The sequence below is a fragment of the Gopherus evgoodei genome, chromosome 16 (assembly GCF_007399415.2).
Source record: "Gopherus evgoodei ecotype Sinaloan lineage chromosome 16, rGopEvg1_v1.p, whole genome shotgun sequence".
NCBI lineage: Eukaryota > Metazoa > Chordata > Testudines > Testudinidae > Gopherus > Gopherus evgoodei.
This window is the reverse complement of record NC_044337.1, coordinates 24,844,451-24,865,726: the sequence shown is the minus strand read 5'-3', so window position 1 is coordinate 24,865,726 and position 21,276 is coordinate 24,844,451. Positions and strand designations below refer to the sequence as shown.

At 39.5% G+C, this 21,276-nt stretch overlaps 1 protein-coding gene across 2 annotated transcripts in view; it reads left to right on the top strand.

The window, feature by feature from the left end:
• The first annotated feature begins 312 nt into the window (after window positions 1-312).
• Window positions 313-21,276, top strand: part of MAPKAP1 (MAPK associated protein 1) — a 167,007-nt gene continuing 146,043 nt past the window's right edge. For both annotated transcript variants that reach the window (XM_030535228.1, XM_030535227.1), the window contains exons 1-2: window positions 313-427; window positions 17,906-18,233. In XM_030535228.1, coding sequence (XP_030391088.1) covers window positions 17,975-18,233 — 259 coding nt within the window. In that variant the 5' untranslated portion in view covers window positions 313-427; window positions 17,906-17,974. The remainder of the gene's footprint in view (window positions 428-17,905; window positions 18,234-21,276) is intronic.

Genomic DNA, 21,276 nt, shown 5'->3' with positions numbered 1-21,276 from the left:
CGCTGCGAGCCCCCGTCGGTGCTAGCTGCCCAGCCAGGCACCCAAACACGCGGCGACCTGCCCGACGCTGGCAGAGGGGACGAGTCTCCACAACGGCTGCGGGGCTAATCAGGGCTATTACTGGCCGTTCCCTCGCACCCCACTGCCCGGGGCGCCACACAACCAGCAGGCCAGGGCTGAGGGCTGCTGGCCCGGCCCGGCCCGGCTCGGCTCGGCACCGCGCGCCACCAGCGCATGCGCACAGCACAACATCCCACCCCTCCCGCTCCTGGCTCCGTCACTTCCGGCGGAAGGTTGTGTTTCCGGGTTAGCGTGACCATACCGCTCTCTGGTGTCTGCGGAATCGGTGCGGCCCCGGAAGCGGCCCTGCCGGCGAGGGCAGGAAGAGGGACCCGGCCTCACAGGAGTTGCAGCGCCCGCGAGGCTTGTAAGTGGGGAAGGGTCCCGGTCCCAGCTGCGCCGCGCGCCCGGCCGGCCGGCCGGCCCCGCTCCCCGGACTCAGGCGGGCTGTCCCGGGGATGGAGCCCCGGTGCTGAGATGAGCTCGGCTCCGTGCTGGGGCAGGCCGCGTCCCACAGCCCGAGCCCGGGGCCTGCGGTTCACCGCCTGCCAGACCCTGGGAAGAGCTGGCTCGGGCCATTAGACCCCGCGCCCCTCCCGGGGCTGAGGCGGAACCCAGGAGTCCGGAGCCCTAGTCTCCGTCCGCCCTCACCCCCTCGAACAGCTAGAGCCCAACTGGAAAGCTTGAAACCGGGGAATCCAGAGTCCTCCTGCCCCCCAAGCGTCAGACACCAGCCCCTTCCCAGAGCTGGATTGGGCCCAGGAGTCCTACCTCCCACCCTGTTCCCCTGTCCATTTGGACCACTCCATAAAATGGTACTTTGCCAAGGGCACTTGACACCTCGTTGAAGGTAGAAAAAGAAATGTGATAAATACAGTAGAACTATATAGTTCGTACAAGCCTTCTGTTTCTCCTTATCTCTCATCAGAGCTTTGTTAACGGAGATTATTGCACATTGCCACATTTCTAACTTCATTATCTTCACAGTATGATGCAAAATATTTGTAAATATCTTGAGTATCACGTTCATTAAAATGAAAGGGAATGAAAATGAATGAACCAAGTATAGCTAATGATACATTAGCATGGTTTTTGTGCACATGTTTTGTTGCTAATTCACAAGCCTGTAACTAACAACGGGTCTTGGCTTGTGTGAGTTTGAGAGATTCTTCTGTATAATCGTTCATTTATTTTTCTGAATAAAAGTCTTGCTAAATTCATGGGCTACAGGAAACCAGTGTTCTACCTTTATGATGTTTGAGACTTATGTGACTAAATCAGTCCTGTACATCTGCAAATTAATATTGTTTATATAGAGAACTTTGTTTGCAGCCCTTTAGGGTAGGTAAAATACACTTAAAACACACCAGTCTTTTTGCAAGGACTTCATTGTAATTGCACAAATACGTATAGTAGAGGTAATGGACAAGAAGCTATAGTTGGGGTAAACATTGTAGATCAAGTGGGCTTCTAAGAAGTGATTTGAAAGGGGAAAACAGGTGGTGATCTGGTGGGGCATGTGGCAAAAGGTCTGGACTCAGGCACGTTATAGCAATTGAGATACTGTTGACAGGCTTTGGTTCAGATACTGGTTTTCTCATTCCCACAAGCAAGTACAATGGACCTGATGTCCAGAGATAATACAGTAAGTTACATTCCTCTGTGTTCTGCTATTACCACCTCATATTAACGTTATTACTTTTCTGCTGCGTGAGCTTCATTGGTTTGGATCCCCAGTCTCCAAGATGCTACTCTGGTTGTATAGGGTGCTTGCAGTGTGACCTTTTAAAGTGATTCCACTCTGCCTTATTTGCTGATTCATTGCCTTGTTTTCTGACACACATGAGAAGGGTTGCCAGCCAGCTACAGTGCTCATATACTGTAGGAATTCCAGTGTGGGAGAGGGAGTAGTATATTTTGTGATTGAGACAAAGGTAAGGTTTGGTATTAGTGTTGTTAAACTCATCCCTGGTTGTCATCTAGACCAGGAATAACATAGTCTGGATGCCCCAAATGGGCCATCTTGTCATTTAGTTTTCAAACAGTTGTCAGCTAAACTGTTTTCAGTTTAGCTTACATTTTACTTAGGTCCTGTCTATACACAGACTGGAACCAAAATAACTAAATTGGTTGTAATTAAAACCTCCCATTATTTTAGTGCAAATCTGTGTGTTGATACTTCTTTTGGATTGAGGGTGTACTGTTTTCATGTAGTCCACAATAAGAGTCTATACTCAGATTTGCTCTGAACTAACAAAAGGTGTCAATTACAACCAGTTTTGAGTCAGTACTTCTCATAGTCACAATCTGTTGATTACCCTAGCTCAGTGGTTCTCAAACTTTTGTACTGGTGACTCCTTTCACATAGCCTCTAAGTGCAACCCCCCCCCCTGCCCCCCCAAAATTAAAAACACTTTTATATATTTAACACCATTATAAATGCTGGATGCAAAGCGGGGTTTGGAGTAGAGGCTGCCAGTTTGCGACCCTCCCCCCCATGTAATAACCTTGTGACTTCCGAGGGATCCTGACTCCCAGTTTTAGAACCCCAGTCCTAGCTTTTTATTTCAGCTGTGTGGCCTGTCTGCTCTCGGTTTCACTTTCAATAGTTCGGTTCTCTTGGAATTTGTTTGTATAGGAGTATGAGTGGCCCTTACAATAAATATCTCATGGCTAAGCGGTTTGTCAGAAGGATCTGTGTGTTATTTTCAATAAAACAAACTTTCCAGAGCCAGAAATTCTGGGGTGTAAGAACAAGACAAATACCCAAGGGCCCTTGATACCTTAAATAACTGAAACAAGTTGATTAAAAAACAACAACACTGTGTTCAGTGCAGAAAAGCAAAAAGTCTTCACAGACTTCCACATCTGCTGATGCAAAGAACCCCATTATCACCTTTTCATAATGTCAGTAAGTTTGCTGTGCTACATTTTACTAACACCAATTCTTTCAGTCTGTCTAGTCTATATAGTTCATGTATCAGAGGTGAGGCTAGTCCAGCCCTTTGGTATTCTGTATTTTGATATTTCCCCAGTGTCTCTGCTGGCAAGCTTTCTCCAAACAAAGAATATACTGAAAAGGTCTCAATATTTGCTAATAACTGTCTTTACTGGTGCTGGTCTCTGGTATGTTTTTGTTCACATCTTCTGCTTGGTGCAATGTTGTCCATAAACCCAATTTTTTCGCTGCAGAATTAATCATATGAAGCACATCCATAACCTGTTCCCATGATGTGTTTTGAGATGAAGTCCTGTCAAAAGTTAGTTCACAATTTTTTAAAAACTGAGGCATGCTTTGTGGACTGACCCTTCAGAAGCCTTGGGCTAATATCTCAGAAATCGAGGAAGAAGTAGGAAAAAAGAGTTTGCTAGGGAGCTTTGAAAATTAAAAGGAGAAAGAAGAGAGAGCTACAGTTAAACAATTATGAATCTGTCTGGTTACATTTGATATAGAGCCCAAAGGGCAATTATCTAATAGTCATTTTCTTTGTGACTATGCTAACAAGTCATAAAAGGGGTGCAAGGACCTCCACTCTTGTTGTGATGAGAGAGAAATATGGTTATGGTCTGTCTTGTCCAAAGTTTATTCAGTTTAATTTTGTTTAATATAAATGGGTACAAATTTTGATTTCTAAAATATTTGCTTTGGAATGAACTCCTGTTTTATAAGTAAATAATGCGGAATATAAAAATGAAGAAAATAAATCCTGAGTAGCTGTTCAAGATCTAATTTTGGATGACAGCAGTTCTAGCTTTGGAAGTAGAAATGATACAGGCAAACAGGATTAGGACCAGAGAGAGAAATTGGCAGGTAACTTCTTTTTTTTTTTTTTTTTTTTTTTTTTTTTTTTTTAAAGGGAGGGGACGAAAATCAGCATTTGGTACAAAGTGTGGTGATAGAAAAATGTTGAGATTAAATTCTGGTAATATTTTTTGCCTACGTACTGTGGATTTTATCTTCTCTTTACCTTTACGTGTATGCAGTGTAGTTAGTTTTATTCATAGCTAGATTTACAGTATTTGAAACAGGAATCTACATTTATGAATATGCTTTTACTGTTGATGTAGACAAAATGAACTATATCTCTAAAACACATTTTAAAGGTAATGTCCCTCTCAGTTCTCTAGGATCACATTTTTTAGTATTGAAATGTGATACTGTGGTGACAGAGACCTAGCCATAAAACTATGACTGATAGGGAGCAGTTATTTTGTGGTTGAAAACCAGTTAAACATTCCAAATGAAATTACATCCAGATATAAGGTACTTCGACCAAAGAAAAATTGGTAAACAGTCCTTAATGTGATCCTGCCGCTATCTGGCTATCCTGCCGCTATTGTCTCCTTAGTTTTGTTAGAAAGGACCGTAGGCAGATGAGAGATATAAGCCACAATCCTACAGTCAGATCTTTAGAGGGGGCCATTGTCAGGTGAACCCAGTTGCAGGTCATTGTCAAGGAATAGTGAGGTTTGTTCAGGAAAAATGCAAATCATAGCGTACAAATTGAATCCCTTGACAATTCCTCAAAGAATTTTGATTGAGAGCTAAACTTTTTTAGATCTAATTTTATTTTTTTCAGAGGTGTACAGGCAAAGAGAAAAATGTACTACTCTGGATTCTCCTTTTTAGGTCAAGTGTATGTTAAATACTGAAGTGTGTACATGTACAAGTGATGGTGTTTGTAACACAAATACCTTCCCATCTCACCTCATCCCAGCCCGAGACCAAACATCTACACTACAATTAAACATCCCGTTAGCCTGAGCCCTGTGAGCCTGTCAGTTGGCACAACCTAGCCACGGATTTTTAATTGCTTGTAGTCATACCTATAGAGTTGAAGACCAGAACGGACTACCAGATCATTTAGTCCAGTGGTTCTCAAACTGTGTGTTGGGACCTCAAAGTGGGTCACGACCCTATTTTAATGGGGTCGCCAGGGCTGGCATTAGACTTGGTAGGGGCTGGGGCTGAAACCGATGCCTGAGGGCTTCAGCCCTGGGTGGCGGTGCTCAGGTTACAGACCCCTTGCCCGGGAGTGAAGCCCTTTGGTTTTGGCCCCCCTATCTGGGGCTGTGGGGTTTAGGTAGGCTCAGGCCCCCCTGAGGTTGTGTAGTGGTTTTTTTGTCAGAAGGGGGTCACAGTGCAATTAAGTTTGAGAACCCCTTTTTTAGTTTAACCTACTGCATGACAGAGGCCACTGATCCCCACCCAGTTACTCATAGATTAAGCCCAATAACAGGGATTAGACTAAACCATCACATGCCTCAAGCAGAGAGCAGGGAGGAGTGGGGTTTACCAACACCCAAGGCCTCTGCAATGGAAGGTGGTGGAGGCAGCTGCAGATATAACACAGGCTCTATACTTATCAATTCTAAGTTTGAGTTTATTGTTCTCACAGAATGATTGTTATTGAGGGCCCCAGGCTTGTCTCTTTCGGCACAGATCAGCATTGTAAGTGTGAAACTTATTAGTAGAATAAATCTGCATGATTCTGCTAACAATTTGGAAATTTAAGAAAAAATACAAAATATTCACTAGTAGTTCAAGACTATTAAATGGGAAGAAAGTAAAGAACAAGCAACAGGTATATAAAAGATTTTATTGTACAAAAATGATGATTTAAACAAAAACATTTATTTATTTTTTTAAATCATGATCATTGGCTATCATGGCTTAGCCTTGTGTCATAGTTGGAGAGTAGGAGTCAGGACTCCTAGCTCCTTTTATTTTTATTGCCTCTCACTTATTAGGCTAGTCCAATCAACTTTTTGTTTCTTAGTTTCCCTTTTGCAAACAGATATAATAATACATTAACGAAAGGAACACTGAGGCTTAGTTAGTGTCTGCAAAGCATTTTGCATATCTGTCTAGAGGATCTCTAAATATTGTTAAAGGGCAGTGTCAACTTGAAAAATAACAGCTCCATCCAAAGATGTTGTGCCTACTTTTGTTCAAGTAACTCCTCAGATTATTATAATTGAAGAATGATAAAGAAAATAATCAGTTTACAGGAAATGCTATTCAATGGGCCAAGTATATTCAGTTTCACTGTCTTGTTGGCGCTGAATACAGACCGTTCCTCAAGTTCTGCAAAAGGATGTTGATCGTTAATAGAAGTAGCAGTTTTTAAAAAGGAATTTAAAAAACAAAATTGGAACATACTATTTATAAAGTAAATAAATTAAAAAATAAATTAAAATTAATTAATTTAAAAAAACCCGTCTTTAAATGCCAGAATGAACTAATGTGCTCTAGGTTTTTACTGTTCTTGTCAGCTCTAATGAGCATGTACTTTAAGGCTATGGTAGTTTCATCATATGTGGCCAGCGCAGTATGATTAGATAACTTTGTGAATGTGGTGTATGTGCTCTTATATTTCTGTAGTAGCCAATATAAACAATTCAGTATAATCATGAATGTTCAAAATTAAGCAGTGTTTGAACATATTTAGATTAGGCAAAAAACAAACAAGATGCCGCTTCTGTAAACTGCTTCTGTCCAAACCATTCAGTACAATATCAGAATGAAAAATGACAACACTTTGTCATCTGTTCAAATTGATATTGCACTCTTTGCAGTGACAGCTGAAAAGGCCCACAGGTGCCATATAAAGAGGTGACCATGTTGTCATATTTCATTTAGGCATCCCTCTGCAAAGCCATAATTACCTAATTAGGTTGTTAATTAGGAGATTAGCATTTCACTATATTGATAGAATGCTCTTTGCAGGCATGAGCCTAGATACAGATTTGTCTGCTCTAATTTATAATCCCTGCATTTTTAATACATATTTATTGGCTTAAATCTTGAGGTAGGATAACTCAGTTTAGCAAAGAAACAGTTTGTTTACAGTCAAATGAAGCTTTAACACGACCAAGAAACAAATAGTGGAGGTAGGTTATGTGGATGGGCGCTCCAATTTTCTCTCTCTCCAAACCCCCTCTACCATAACACAGTAAATTAAATATTTTAAGTATTTCACTTGGTATAACTTGCATCCTGATTAGTATGGCAGCAAAAATAGAAGAATTCCAAACAGTAAATACAGAAATAAAATATTTGATGTAAAACAAATTTACATGTTCCTAAGCTAGCAAGGATTTTAAAGGTATTTTTAATAAATGTTGCACTTGTATGATATTTTAAAAAAATCCAGTTTCTTTTATGAAAGCTCACCTTTTAAAATCACTTTAAACGGTGACTTGACTTACGGTATTTTTTTAAAAATATTGTAACCAAAGGATTAGTGACAGCTTTTCTAACTAAGTATTCAGTCTTAAATTTAACTTTAGGAATGTTTCAAACACTCAACTTTCATATGTAGTTTGAATTTGGTACTTTTACCAGAGGTTGAAGACTAGAAAGAGGAAAGGTTGTTCCTGTACTGGTGAGAAAGTAGTTATCCCAAGCTGATTTTTCAGAAGTGGAGGGAGAATTCATTGTGAAATTATTTTGGATTACCTGATTGGATTACCAATAAACTATTGAAGTGTGTTCTCACCTTCCTGCTTCAGCCAATGTGCTGTTTGGGAAATGAATTCTGCTTTACTCATCTTTTTCTTTTTGTGTTGGCCTTTAAAATCACTTTTAAAAGCTGCAGTCAAATGGAGATGTTAAAGTCTAGGGATCAAGGAACGACTCAGGCCTACAATCGTGTAATATTGTGTTGTTCCTTCCAGCCTGCTACATTCTGAGATTAAAGGAATTATTTTATATTCATGGCATACGTTCATACTTTGTAGAAATTCTGTGATATTTCGAATTTGATATTTTTTCTTTCAAATCTAATAGGGACTAATTGTTTATTAATTGATTATGGAACACAGTCAACTTAAAAATTACCCTTCTGTCTGAAAATTGCCTACAATTACTGAAACATAACACACATCAGAGCAAAGAAAACATTTTTTTCCCCTATTTAATTTTACTTTTACAACAAAAAAGAAACATTTTTTGAAAAAAGGAAAATCACAGAAATTGACAGAAGGACTGTGGCTGGGATTGAATCTGAAACTACTTTTAACTTAACTTGAAACATGGACAATTACAATATATTTTATTAAAACCACAAGAAATTTATTGGTAGGTCGCACTTTAAAGGGGTGGCTGTGTCTTCACACATATTCTGGTTTTGAATGGACAATTTAGGAAGTTTAACTGCAGCATAACCATATTTATTGAACTAAAATTTAGTTGTCCTATCCACTCAGAACTCAAAATAGTTCCTGATCCGCAACTGTATGCTTATTTGTCAGTCCTGTTGAGCTATGTATTCTGTCTAAGGGTTTTGTCTGAATAAAGATGGTATGGTTATTTTTTAACCATAGCGTGTGACAATTTCTAGTAATGATCCGTAGTCATTTAGGGTATGGGGACTGCATGATAACTGTACAGTTATCTCAATAGCCCAACTGTGAATTTGCAAATCTATTCTGGCTATTATGAAATCGTCATCTGAGCTACTGCTCTCAGAACTCACCAAAAGCATGTTCACAACAAACCTTGCTACCCTGACATCAGACCATTGCCCTGATGCTTTGTCTAATCCCAGATATACATTCAGTTTAAGTTTAAAAGTAATTTATCTTACATAGGTCACTGGAGAGTAAGTCTCCCTGTGGGAGCAGGGAGATATTGAGAAAACCAGAGGTTAGGTGGGGAGGATGGCCATAATGTCAGCCAGACTATTTGTGCAGTCGTATGGATGGGGAATTCTCATGGCATTCACCCTCAGAACAGGAGAGTTCATAGCCCCACAGAGCTCAGAAGTGATGGAAGGGAAAGGAAAACTCATGTTACCATAATTCAGTGTTGCCAGCTGCCATGATATTTGATATTTTTTCTCAAAGCCCCCAGCCGCTAGTCACATGTTTTATATGGGAATTTCAGTTTGCATTGGTGGGGGGGAGGGGTTCTAGCCCTTTGGTTTGCAGAGAAAAGCTTGAAAATACCCTGACTGCATTCACAGGGGTGAGGATTCTGACCAGATGTCTGGGAATGTAACCTGGGGTCGGTGGCGAGAGAGTAGCCCAGGGCATGTGCAAGTGTGGTAAGATGCTGGCTGCCACATGACCCCACCCCCTTCCCCAGTACTCTGTTTCTCCTTTGGCTGGGGCAGGAGGATGAGTCCAGGATGCCATCCAACATCCTACCCCCACTGGTTTAAACTTACCTAGGCTTTTCAAAATCCCCTTGTTCTGATTGCCCCACCCTCCATCCCTATAGTTGTAGCATAGGACCTGTGGGTTTTTTTTATGATCCTGTGGATCTGACTGGTGTCTCTCTTGGAATCAGGAAGGAATTTTTCCCTTTGGGCAAAATTGGCAAGAGGTCTGGTGGTTTGTTTTTTATTTTGCTTTGTTTGCCTTCCTCACAGCATTATAGAGTTTCAGTTGGGTTGAATGCAATAGGATTTAAATGTTTTGAATATGGAAGGTTAAACTGTTAACTCATTGCAACTTGTGGCCAGAATCCAATGCAGGTAAAGGCTCAAAGGGCCAACTCCCAGTGGTAAATGAGACCTGGGCTTTTGGCTGGTGGAACTTGTGGTTATATGAGGGGGGAAAACCTGAAGTTTTTGTGGACTGAGGTGTGCACCACTTTGGCCTCTATGACATCATGCCCCTGCAATAGGGAGAAAAGAGAGAGGTTTCACTGTTGAGCTGCATTGCAGGGTAGGCGGTTGGAGGGTCTACCTTGAGTTATGGTGTGAATGGAGCCCAATAACCTGCACTGCAACCAGTTTCCAGTACGTAAAAACAGTAGGTGGGCATGTTGCACAACTACCAAATGTAAAATTGATAAAGTTGTGTCTTAAATCCATCCCATATGTCTTTTATTCGTTCACCTGCATGTCTTGGTCAAACTTGAGTCTTAAAGGCTCAATATCAGAATACAAATAAAAATAATCAAATTTTATATATATAATTTTAAATCATGTACATTTGAAGCAAATCTCATGCTTTAGGGGTTTGACAGTACTGATAGCTTGAGAGTGCTTTTTTTGGTTTCAGAAATATCTATACTCTGGACTTAAGCTCAAATCTCAAGGAGTTTCTGTACAACTCAGCTTTGGAGTCTGAAGTCTGTTTGACCCATAATACATTTAGTATGTCAAACAGTTATCTGAATAAATACATAATTCTGTTACAGATCTACTTTATTTAGAAACTGACATTTCACTAACATTTTTAGAATAAAAGAGAGAAATTTTGAAATCTGGATATATTTTGTAATTAGCTATACTCTTGCACAGGGATATTATACTAGCTTATCTTGGGGCGTGAGAATACTGCACTAGTTGAGGATCCGTCAGTGTTTTCATTATAAACTACTGTAAATGGGTATTTGTAGTTATGTATCTTTAAATTTCTCAGAGCTTTAACAAGACATGCAAACTTTCCATCCTTTTGCTGTTTTAAAAAAGAATCATGTAATTAAGTAGGTGGTATCAAATTCAGGCAATAGTCCTGATCCAGCAGAGGAGCTTTAGCTTAGAGGCAGGGAATCGGACAAGTGCACACACACATTTTATAAAAACATTTGCTGTTCAGTGTTGTTCTTATCGGAATATTTTATGATGGATATAAATCGCAGTTTATCATGTGTAAACTTCAAATCACATCAGTTTGGATCATGTATTGGAATTTGCTATGGCAGTGGCAAAATTTTAAATCTAATTTTTTTCCACACCAAAAGAGAGATCTTTCACAGAACAGATTTTGGTTTGTGGTGAACTGCTGCATAAATAGTAAACATTTTTCAAGCTTTCCTGATTTGTTTTTCCTGCTTTCCAACCTCTCAAGCTTTATATCGATATTGCACTGTCCTTTTATTTTTTTATATATCCTTGATGTAGTATTATGATACAGAGTAGCTCTCTGTTGATAGTTATTATTCTGCCTTCCTTAAAATGGGAACAGAAAGTGCTTCGATGGAGAGATTGAAAAGTTATCGGGTTTTGCTGTAACCTCTAGAAGTGTATGCAGTGTTATTCCATAACTGTTTTCTATTGATATCTGTAAATTGATAGCCCTACACTTTCTCCCTAACAGTATGTCAGATGCAATACTTTATGGTTGTGGAGACAGTCATATGTTACAATGCTATGCTAAATTGGCTCATTAATACTTTCTATATTGATATTAATAAGTTCTACCTTAGTGCAAACACAAAAACTGCCTCCTTAGGATTTATTTTTAGGGTGAGCTAACTGTTCATGATAGTAGAAATAATATTTCTGATAACAACTGTTACCAACTTTGTTTGACAATGTCCTGTAAAAAAGAATGCTTTTGATTTCAATTGTACTTTTCTTAGGATAATTAGTGTTGATTTATGGCTTCAGCATAGATGATGTGTGTAAACATAAATCATTATTCTGCAACCAGCGTTGTTGTTGTTATTTCTCTATGTGCTTCAATCTGCATTAATGGTATGCTTATCCCATTGGTTTCTATGGAACTTTGTATTACAAAAGTATTATTTTTCCATGTTGCAAAATATATCAAAATAATTCAGTGCTCTTGCATTTTTAGAAGTAAAAGCAGGTGCTTACAGGCAGTGCAAGCAGTGACCTCTGAGGATACCTAAACGTTTCTGTTATAAAAGGTCATTTTTAGTTGCTTACGGCTTTCTCAAAGTTTTACCACTTTGGCTGAAATTTGGTATTTGAGAAGTCCAAGAGCAAATTTTTCTGGATATCACACTGTTGGCCCATTTTTGAGCATGGAAAATGCAAAAATTAAATTTTTCACTAAGAAAATTATTTTGGTTTCCTCTGAATAGCGCAAAACTTCTGGAGGCAACAGTGGAACATTGAAATATTGTGGGGTTGTATTCCTGACGTTGTAGATGGCCACTGAAAACTAGATTTGATCTGGCTGAGTTATAAGGATTTAAAAGTTGCATGCACTGGATTATGTTAAACTCTTATTAGCGTTATCTCCCAAACTTCAATTGATAGTGCACATATATGCCTATGTAAAATTAGTGGAATACATGTCTCAAGATTTCATTGTATGTGCACGTGGGTGTGTAACAATGGAATAGAACTTCAGGTTTCAAAGACAGGATTGTGGAATATGGTCTGTGAAGGTGTGCATGAATGGAGGTAGGACTTTCAAGGAGTACCATATGGGAGGAAGTATGACCCCTTCAGAGCCCTGCCTTATTTCATTTCCAAGGAGCGCCTTTGTTCTCTTTTATGATATAGGCGAGGATGGAATGAGGCATGAACTCTCACCTCATCAATTGCATATACTGTGCAGTGAAGGGTATCTCTATTGCTGTCCAGTAAATATAGTAGCATTTTTGGAGTAATTTCATTGTTTAAAAAAAAACAACCCAGAAATTCAATACAAAATGTATTAAAAGAACATTATGATGCCAAGAGCACCCAGAAGTCAGGTAGTGACACATTCAAGTTTCTAGCCCAAATTTAGATATATCCCTTTGTATATATGTATCCTTGTGTATGCACTAGGATACTGTGTTTTAAATATATGATTGCATACCATTATTCTCCCAGGACCACTGCCACATTCTGTGCACACTTTAGACAACTGAATGAGAGGGAGTTGTGCAGTGAATTGGTCTGGTATCCAGAGCATTCTGCCCTACTCCTTATATATGCTGTTATACATAAGGCGGATGTACAAGGCAACCTTATTTCATTCACTGCATAAACAGCACGCTGTGTCATAAATGCAGCAGTGGTCTACTGGAAGAAGTATTGTTGTTATGATAAAATCGGTGTACTGAGACCCAAGAATCAGACAGGAATCAGTTATATTCTTAACTTTGCATAGGCTTCCTGTGCAACCTTGAATAAGTTACTCAGCCTCTTTGTAGCTCAGTTCTGCATCTGTGAAATGATGAAGATGCTACTTAACTTCACAGAAATGTATGAGGATAAATTCATGAAGATTTGTGAAGTGCTTTAATACTACAATGATCAGACCCATAGAGAACCCTGGAGAGAGAGAGAGACTTTTGTTGAGTGCATAGCTTGGGTGATGTGCACTAAGTGGGACATTGGGTCACACACTGAACAATAAAGTTAAAGAAAAGAAATTGCCTCATCACTGAGCAATGTGCATCTTGTGCACTGAACAAAGTAAAGCTTTTGTGGATAAGTACTTTATGATCATGTAATTATATCATACTCAAGGGGGAAAAGTTACAGTTTTGTAGGCTTTGTAGACTTATTACAACTGTAACATTTTAAATGTTTTGTATGGAATATACATAAACGTTGTCTCTAAATTATACTACCATTAAATGAAACAGTATCAGTGAAGTGCAAAATGCTAAAATAACATTAAGGTTTTGATTTAAAAACGCAAAAAATTGTGTTTTGCTGTAGTGGTGACGATGTACTGATATTTTCTTATGTCTCGCTATTACACATTGAGGCCATGTCTACATCTAAAATTTTGCAGCGCTGGTTGTTACAGCTGTATTAGTACAGCTGTATAGGGCCAGCGCTGCAGAGTGGCCACACTTACAGCAACCAGCGCTGCAAGTGGTGTTAGATGTGGCCACACTGCAGCGCTGTTGGGCGGCTTCAAGGGGGGTTCGGGGAACGCGAGAGCAAACCGGGAAAGGAGACCAGCTTCGCCGCGGTTTGCTCTCGCGTTCCCCGAACCCACCCTGCAAACCGCAGGGAAGGAGACCTGCTTGCTCGGGGGTTCGGGGAATGAGAGAGCAAACCGGGAAAGGAGACCAGCTTCGCCGCGGTTTGCTCTCGCGTTCCCCGAGCCACCCTGCAAACGGCAGGGAAGGAGACCTGCTTGCTCGGGGGTTCGGGGAACGCGAGAGCAAACCGGGAAAGGAGACCAGCTTCGCCGCAGTTTGCTCTCGCGTTCCCCGAACCCCCGAGCAAGCAGGTCTCCTTCCCTGCCGTTTGCAGGGTGGTTCAGGGAACGCGAGAGCAAACTGCGGCGAAGCTGGTCTCCTTTCCCGGTTTGCTCTCTCGTTCCCCGAACCCCCGAGCAAGCAGATCTCCTTCCTTGCGGTTTGCTGGGTGGTTCGGGGAACGCGAGAGCAAACCGCGGCGAAGCTGGTCTCCTTTCCCGGTTTGCTCTCGCGTTCCCGGAACCACCCAGCAAACCTCAGGGAAGGAGACCTGCTTGCTCGGGGTTCGGGGAACGCGAGAGCAAGCCGGGGAAGGAGACCAGCTTGATTACCAGAGGCTTCCTCAGGTATGCTGGGATACCTGCTTATTCCACGGAGGTCAAGAAAAGCGCTGGTAAGTGTCTATACTTGATTACCAGCGCTGGATCACCAGCGCTGGATCCTCTACACCCGAAACAAAACGGGAGTACGGCCAGCGCTGCAAACAGGGAGTTGCAGCGCTGGTGGTGCCCTGCAGATGTGTACACCTCCTAAGTTGCAGCGCTGTAACTCCCTCACCAGCGCTGCAACTTTCTGATGTAGACAAGCCCTGAGTTGCAATAATCAACCATGGGTCTGAGTAGCACATGAGTTCTGATACATTGCCACAGCCAAGTAAATTAATGAATCTATCCTGCAAACCCATACTCTTGTGAGTAGTCTCATGGAAATCTGTGGGAATATTAGTATTTAAGGTTTCTCATATAAGGGTTTATAAAGTTGAGAAGTTTGCCTGAATTTCTTTGCCTTTGTGCCTCATGTCAGAATCATGACATTGCATTATATTTTGCCTCTGTCAAAAGTGGGAACTGATTATGATATAGATGGCAAGTGCTAAAATACTGTGGCGGGGATCAGGACTTGATTAATAGTCTTCACATTGTCTGAATAAGAAGTTTGGTGGAATTTTTAAGGCTTTCCAGTTAATATACATTTTAACATGGAAGGGGTTTTAATGTACCTTTGCTAAAATTAGAAATAAAGGGGGTTCTTTTGGTTAAACTCTAGAGTTGAACACACAATTTCTTGTGAATTTTCCCATAATTATCAATAGACAAAGTGATTGCATGTGTAAGACTGTAAGAAAATCTGAGCAAGTTAGCATGCTGAGTGTTAATAGCTTGAAGTCGGGGTACACTGTAGAAAGGTAAAAAAATATCGCATCTGCTGTTACATGTTGTTAACTCCCTCAGCAGACATTAAATCATTTCAAGTACAATAATAGTGTGGGAGGTAAATTAACTAACCATTAACAATCTTATAAATACACAATTAACATGCCAACATTTATATGACACATTGATGGGGCAGCAGTAATTTTTGATTGGGAGTTTGCAGACCTTTTAGAAGCCTAAGGCTGCTGCTTGTTTAAACAAATTCTTACCATTTGCAGGTGAGCAGTGCCTTTTCCAGTACTAAGTGAGGTGTAAATAATTATATTTAAAGAACATTCTCAGTACACAACCTGGGAGACATTTCTGTTTTAAATATCCATTTACTGTACTTAGTTGTCTTTACTCCTGAGGTCAAAGCCTGCTGGTTATTACTTAAAGGCCTTCAGCTGGCAAATTATAGCAAAGGAACACGTGCCTTATGGTCTTTCATTTTTAGGAGACAGTGAGAAATCTTTATGGGACAGACAATTTATTTTTCTAATTAAAATAATCTGTCTAGACATGCATAATTATATTTTAATAAACGTTGCCAGAAAACAGCTAGGCATTGTTAATGTAACTTATTAAAACTTGTTGTGGTAGAAGGTGAATTATTCTTTAAGAGGTATATTTTTAACAAATGGAATGCTGGAATTCTTGTGTCTCATTCTTTTGCTGAAGTCCTACGTGGTGCTGGGACTAGTATTTATGCAATGCTATGAATTTGCATGGCATTTAAAAAAAAAAAGACACAATCTGTCCATCAAAGAGCATAGACAAGAAATGATAGACAACGTGGAGAATGAGAGAGAGAGACAAGTGAAACGGTAAAGATTGGGTAACTTGTGTTGTTGGATTCTGACTTTTGATGGTTTTTTATGGAGGAGGGATTGGTGATCAAATTCCCATAGTATGATACTTGCAGGACACCTCTATAACTTTGACTTTCTTTCCACCATTAGTAACTGTATGTGAATGTCAGCAGTTAAGTTACTTTTGCTTCTTTCTGTTTAATATAGGGTGACCAGATGTCTGGTTTTGGGGACTTTTTCTTATATAGGTGCCTATTAACCCCCACCCCCCATCCTGTTTTTTCACAGTTGCTATGTGGTAACCCTAGTTTAATACAAATATTCATGATACCCTGATGCTGAATCTGTTGGTACCTAGTGAGGGATCTCCAGGCTGCTAGTTTCTTATATTTAGTGTGAAATGAGGTGTGGATTTGCCATTCCTATTGAGATGAGCTGATGCTTCCCTGCATTCTGGTCTGTGACAGACTGTAAGGCAAGGCTCAAATTGCAATCTTTTACTCTAGTTCTGTCGGAATGTACTTAGTGGGGTTTGACTTCCTTTTTTTCTCAGTTCTTTCTTGAAGAAGTTCTTGCAGAACGCAGCAATAATGAGAAGTTGTCATCTACCCGCAATATGCTTATTTAGTCCCTTGAGTTCTATAGTTGTTTTGAATCATTTTTTTCCCTGGAAGCGGCAATGTTTCAGTCATGCATTTGTATGAAAGGCAGTGCTGTCTAACAGATATAAACCACAAAGATTGAAAGTTTGAGGTCCTGGGTTCTGTTTCTTGCTCTGCCATGGCGGTAGCTATAGGCAAGAAACTATGTCTCCATTTTTGCTACATGTAAAATGCAGATAGTACTTACCTCACACAGTTTGGTAAATATTTGCTTATTTTGTTAAGCAGTGCTATGAAAGTGCAAATTGCTGCTGTTAAATACTAAAGAGCTGAGACTCCTTGGTATATGACCATAGTATTCATCAGGTGTGACACTAATAATCCTCTAACAAACTCCATTGAGCAGCAGTGCAAGTTAAATAGTCTGTCCTGAGATGCAAACCTTTTCTTCTCTTTTTCTTTTTTTTAAAGTTTCTCTTGGAAATGGAAAAACTGGAGTTCAGTTGGTAGGATGCACGTTTGGGTTTAAAGAAAGTTCCTTCTTTAAAACTATGCCTTAATTTTTAGGTTTAATTATTAGTTTCCTGCTGAAGAAGTCTTTGCTGAATGAAGAAATGGTGTTCAGTGTATCATTGCTTTAGCATGCATTTTATGACTGCTGCACCAACTTTTCAACAATAAGTCATGTAGGTGGTAGCAGTTGGTGTGAAGAGCTGAACTCAGAATATTGGAGGGAGCTGAGAGCACAGAGAGAAGGGGTGAGAGGGAGGGAGTGCAATCATCTAGCTAGGCAGTAAATCTGAGAGCATCTCAGGAGGTGTCTGCTTTAAGGGGTGCTAAAATCAAACATTGAAGAGGCAGTATGCAGAAGAGGGTAGGAGGAAGACAGCGTCAGACAAAGAGGAACAGAAATAGAGGATTGTTGTAGGGCGTGGGTGAAAGACAAATAAATACATAGTGGCTGATGTTATCAATTAAGTGAGAGTGGGGGGGCTGAAAGTATTAAAGGAAGAGCAGGGAGAAGAGGGAAGATGTTGATTGTATAAAGGAAACTTCCTCCTGGGTGTAATAGGTAGGTATATCATACCTTATAGCAATCATTTGTTTTGTGTTAATTACTAGTGTGGGGGTGCACATTTTATTTAATTTTCTTAGGTTAACTTTTTGAATTCAAACTGTCCCCAAGGATAAATGGTTGCCACTTTTATAGATACTCACTATGTAAATGGTTGTACCATGTCAGAATGAAATTAAAGTAATTCAGTGCATAAAACTTAGTTAACTAATACTTAATTCCAGTTTTGGATGTGACAAAAACATCCCAGAGTAAACATTAATCACTCTGTTTTTCTTAAAGTGCTGTATATTTTATGTTTCCAGGTAAGTTTATCCATGGAGCAGCATGGAGAGAAGAAGATAGCATAGTAAGGTGGTGGAGTTGTGGACAGGATGGCCTTCCTGGACAACCCAGCAATTATATTGGCTCATATTCGGCAGTCACATGTGACCAGTGATGACACAGGGATGTGTGAAATGGTCCTGATAGATCATGATGTTGACCTAGAGAAATTCAATCCTTCTTCAGTGACTGGAGACAGTGGTTCGGAAATTCAGGGAAGCAATGGAGAGACTCAGGGTTATGTATATTCTCAATCAGTTGATATTACCTCAAGCTGGGACTTCGGTATTAGAAGACGATCAAATACAGGTAAATGTTGTTTGCAAAAAAACCCACCCCAAAACAAAACAGAAAACCAGCAACAACATCATACCCGTTAGAATCTTGCACAAAAGGCTAATTTGACTTGCTTGGACCAGTTATCAGAACACAAGTAGCTATTTATTTGTCAAGCCCTTCTTTTGTAACATTTAGCTAGGCAAATAGGTCTCTTTCAGAAAAAGAAATATATAATGGGCCAGTTTCTTTTGTGTATTGTAAACTGATTTTTAGTTGATTTTTCTGCTCCAGTGTACCAAATCACAGCATATAGAAGTACTTTGAAGTTGTCAGTTTTATTACAAAAAATTAAAGATTTACAAAATATTGTGGTAAAGAAACCATCAAAATACCAAAATTCCACTATCAGGCCTTGAAATTCTTATTGTTTAGGTACGCAAAGTTGGGGGGATACCTACTTTTTGAGTAGTGCCTACCTAGTGGGGCACCAAACCCAGTCATTTTGGCCTAAAGTATTAAAAGCAATGAAACAATTGAGTATAGGAAGAAAGGGGTTAGTAGATGGACAAGAAAACCAGAACAACAGAGTCCACTGAAGAGAGAACAGGACAGGGGAGGCGTGCGAGAATGTGCAACAAACAGAAGACATACACAGTGTTGGAGGAGGGAGGGCAGGAGGGAAATGGAAGGAAACAAAGTATAGAAGTAAATGTGATACATTTATACTTCCTATTTTTCTTGTGGAAAACTTGAGTGAGGTGTTGGCAGAATGTTGGTTGAAATTAACTTTGAGTCATAATACTGCTGAGTGCATAGAACTAGGCTAACAGAGCAGGTGTCTTTAAAAACTGCATTCCACAGTAACAAGTAATTCCCCCACCACCATCACCTACATTTTTCAACCCCTGTATGTTAAGTGTTAGGAGTCTAAGACCGGGATATTCACAGTGAATGTTGACAATGTGCGTCATGACAGGTCAGCTGCTCTATGGGCTTTTAAACTTCAGAACAACAGATGATTTTGTAGTGCCAACAATGTAGTACCAAGGTCCAGTCATCATGTTCAAGTTGGCTTTTAATTCTGTAATAGCACTTTTGCTGGGCTCTTGCTATAAAAGTTTAACCATTTTTTCCGTGATGGTGCTCTAACAGATCAGGAAATGGGAGGTTTAACGGGCAAGGAATATATACTATCAAACATATTGTCAGATTAATAACCTGATATATCCTTTACCTGGAGGGGAATTAAATTCTTCATTTGAAGAAAGTCAGACTGTGTTGCATCTTACTTTTTCATCTTTGACTTCTTCTGTCTTATATCTACAGTATTACAAAAATCTGAGTTAGGATTTGAGCTCTCAAAATATACTAATTTAAAGATATTTACCTTTTTGGTATATAGTAATTGCTTAGTTTTTGTTAATAGGGAGAAAACATCCCTTTTCTGTCCTTTTGCAGTAGGGGGATGTGAGAGTTGTTATACACAGCCTCCAAAGGAGGTTCTGTGCTGAAATGCTCGAGTGTTGAAGGCTTGAAGTAGGAAGATCATCTCTCTTTCCTTGTAGGAACATACATTTCTGAAATAATTCTTTTGCAGGTAATACACCACCACCTACAGCTCAGAAGTAAATTTAACTAGATTCTACCTACCCAGAAAAGTGATGTACAGTAATAAGTATCTTAAGATACTTTTAAAAAGGTAATGTATTATCAAAAGTTGTGAAAAATAATTAATAGCATTGATTCAGTATAATTAAGGCATCTCGCTAAATTTGGAAATAAGGTCCATGAATACAGTTTGAAGTCCTAGGACTAGCTAAAACTGACTTCCATGTAGCAGGATGAAAAGCTTAATGTGCCAGACTTCATGGCATTTTCTTTGAGAAGTTGGTTCAGTTCAATTGTTACAGGATAAGAAAGTGGAGAAGGAAAGTTCAAAGTGTGTGGAATTGCTGCAAAAAGTGGTGCTGACAGATAACTCCACAGAGTGGGTAGATAAAAAGAAGCTACATTAAATTCTAATCTGAAACCATTTAACTTCCCAGTTAACGGCAGGTTTTAAAACAATTGTTAGTATGGTCAGTCCAGTGGGGAGCTAAGCTGATGCTAGTTTGTTTTTTTCTCCTTCTCTTGAACCTCCCTCATCTTGTTCTCTGATGTACTTTGGCACTGCCAGGCTGTTGATACAGTTATTAAGACCTACATAGCTCATGACTTAAAACAATGAATGATATAGAGAAAGTAAATTGGTCAGTTTTATTTATCCTTTCTCATAATACAAGAGCAAGAGGCATCCAAAGAAATTGAAAGCAAAAATTTTAAAAATAATAAAACCTTTCTACACAAGACTCATAGTAAATTAATTGCCTAAAGTGCTCAGTGCCAGAAAATATCAAGTTCAAGAGTTTCACAGGAATCAAAAAAGGATCAGATGTTTGTATAACATGCACAGTTTGGTTAGGTAGAATTAAAAAAAAAAAAAGTACAAGAGCATATAAATCTTCCTGCATCAAGGCATAAATAAACTATTAACCGCCTGGAGTTAGAAACTTCCTTTTATGCAGAGGTTATTGCATAAATGTAAAAATTTCTATTCTGTTAGGATCACCAGCTTCCTTGAGGCCACTTGTCTTCATTCCCATTGTAAACAATGGTATGCAGTGGCTATTTGGAAGGAGAGCATCTTAGCTCTGCATCTCTGACCTCAGTTCTATTAAGAGTAATCAGAGGTGGCAGCCATTTTTGAAAGAGAGCCGTTTTTTGTGGACTTCTGTCATATAACATCATTCTTCAGCTTTGCTGAAGAAGAAACTTTCATTTATGAAGAAAAATGACAAATAACTTAATCGTTAAAAAAGATTGTAGCCATTGCATGAGATTTCATTGAGATTTGTCTACATGGAAAGTTGGAAGAGTCGGCATTAGTTATTCACTGTTAAGTAATTTGGGAGAAAACATGGTTTGGCACCAGATCTTAAAGCGCTAAGTATCGTAAAGGACCAATATTCTAATTATTTGTAATTCTTAAACTAGTTAACAGATTTACTTGTAAATTCTTAGAAAATGTATTCTG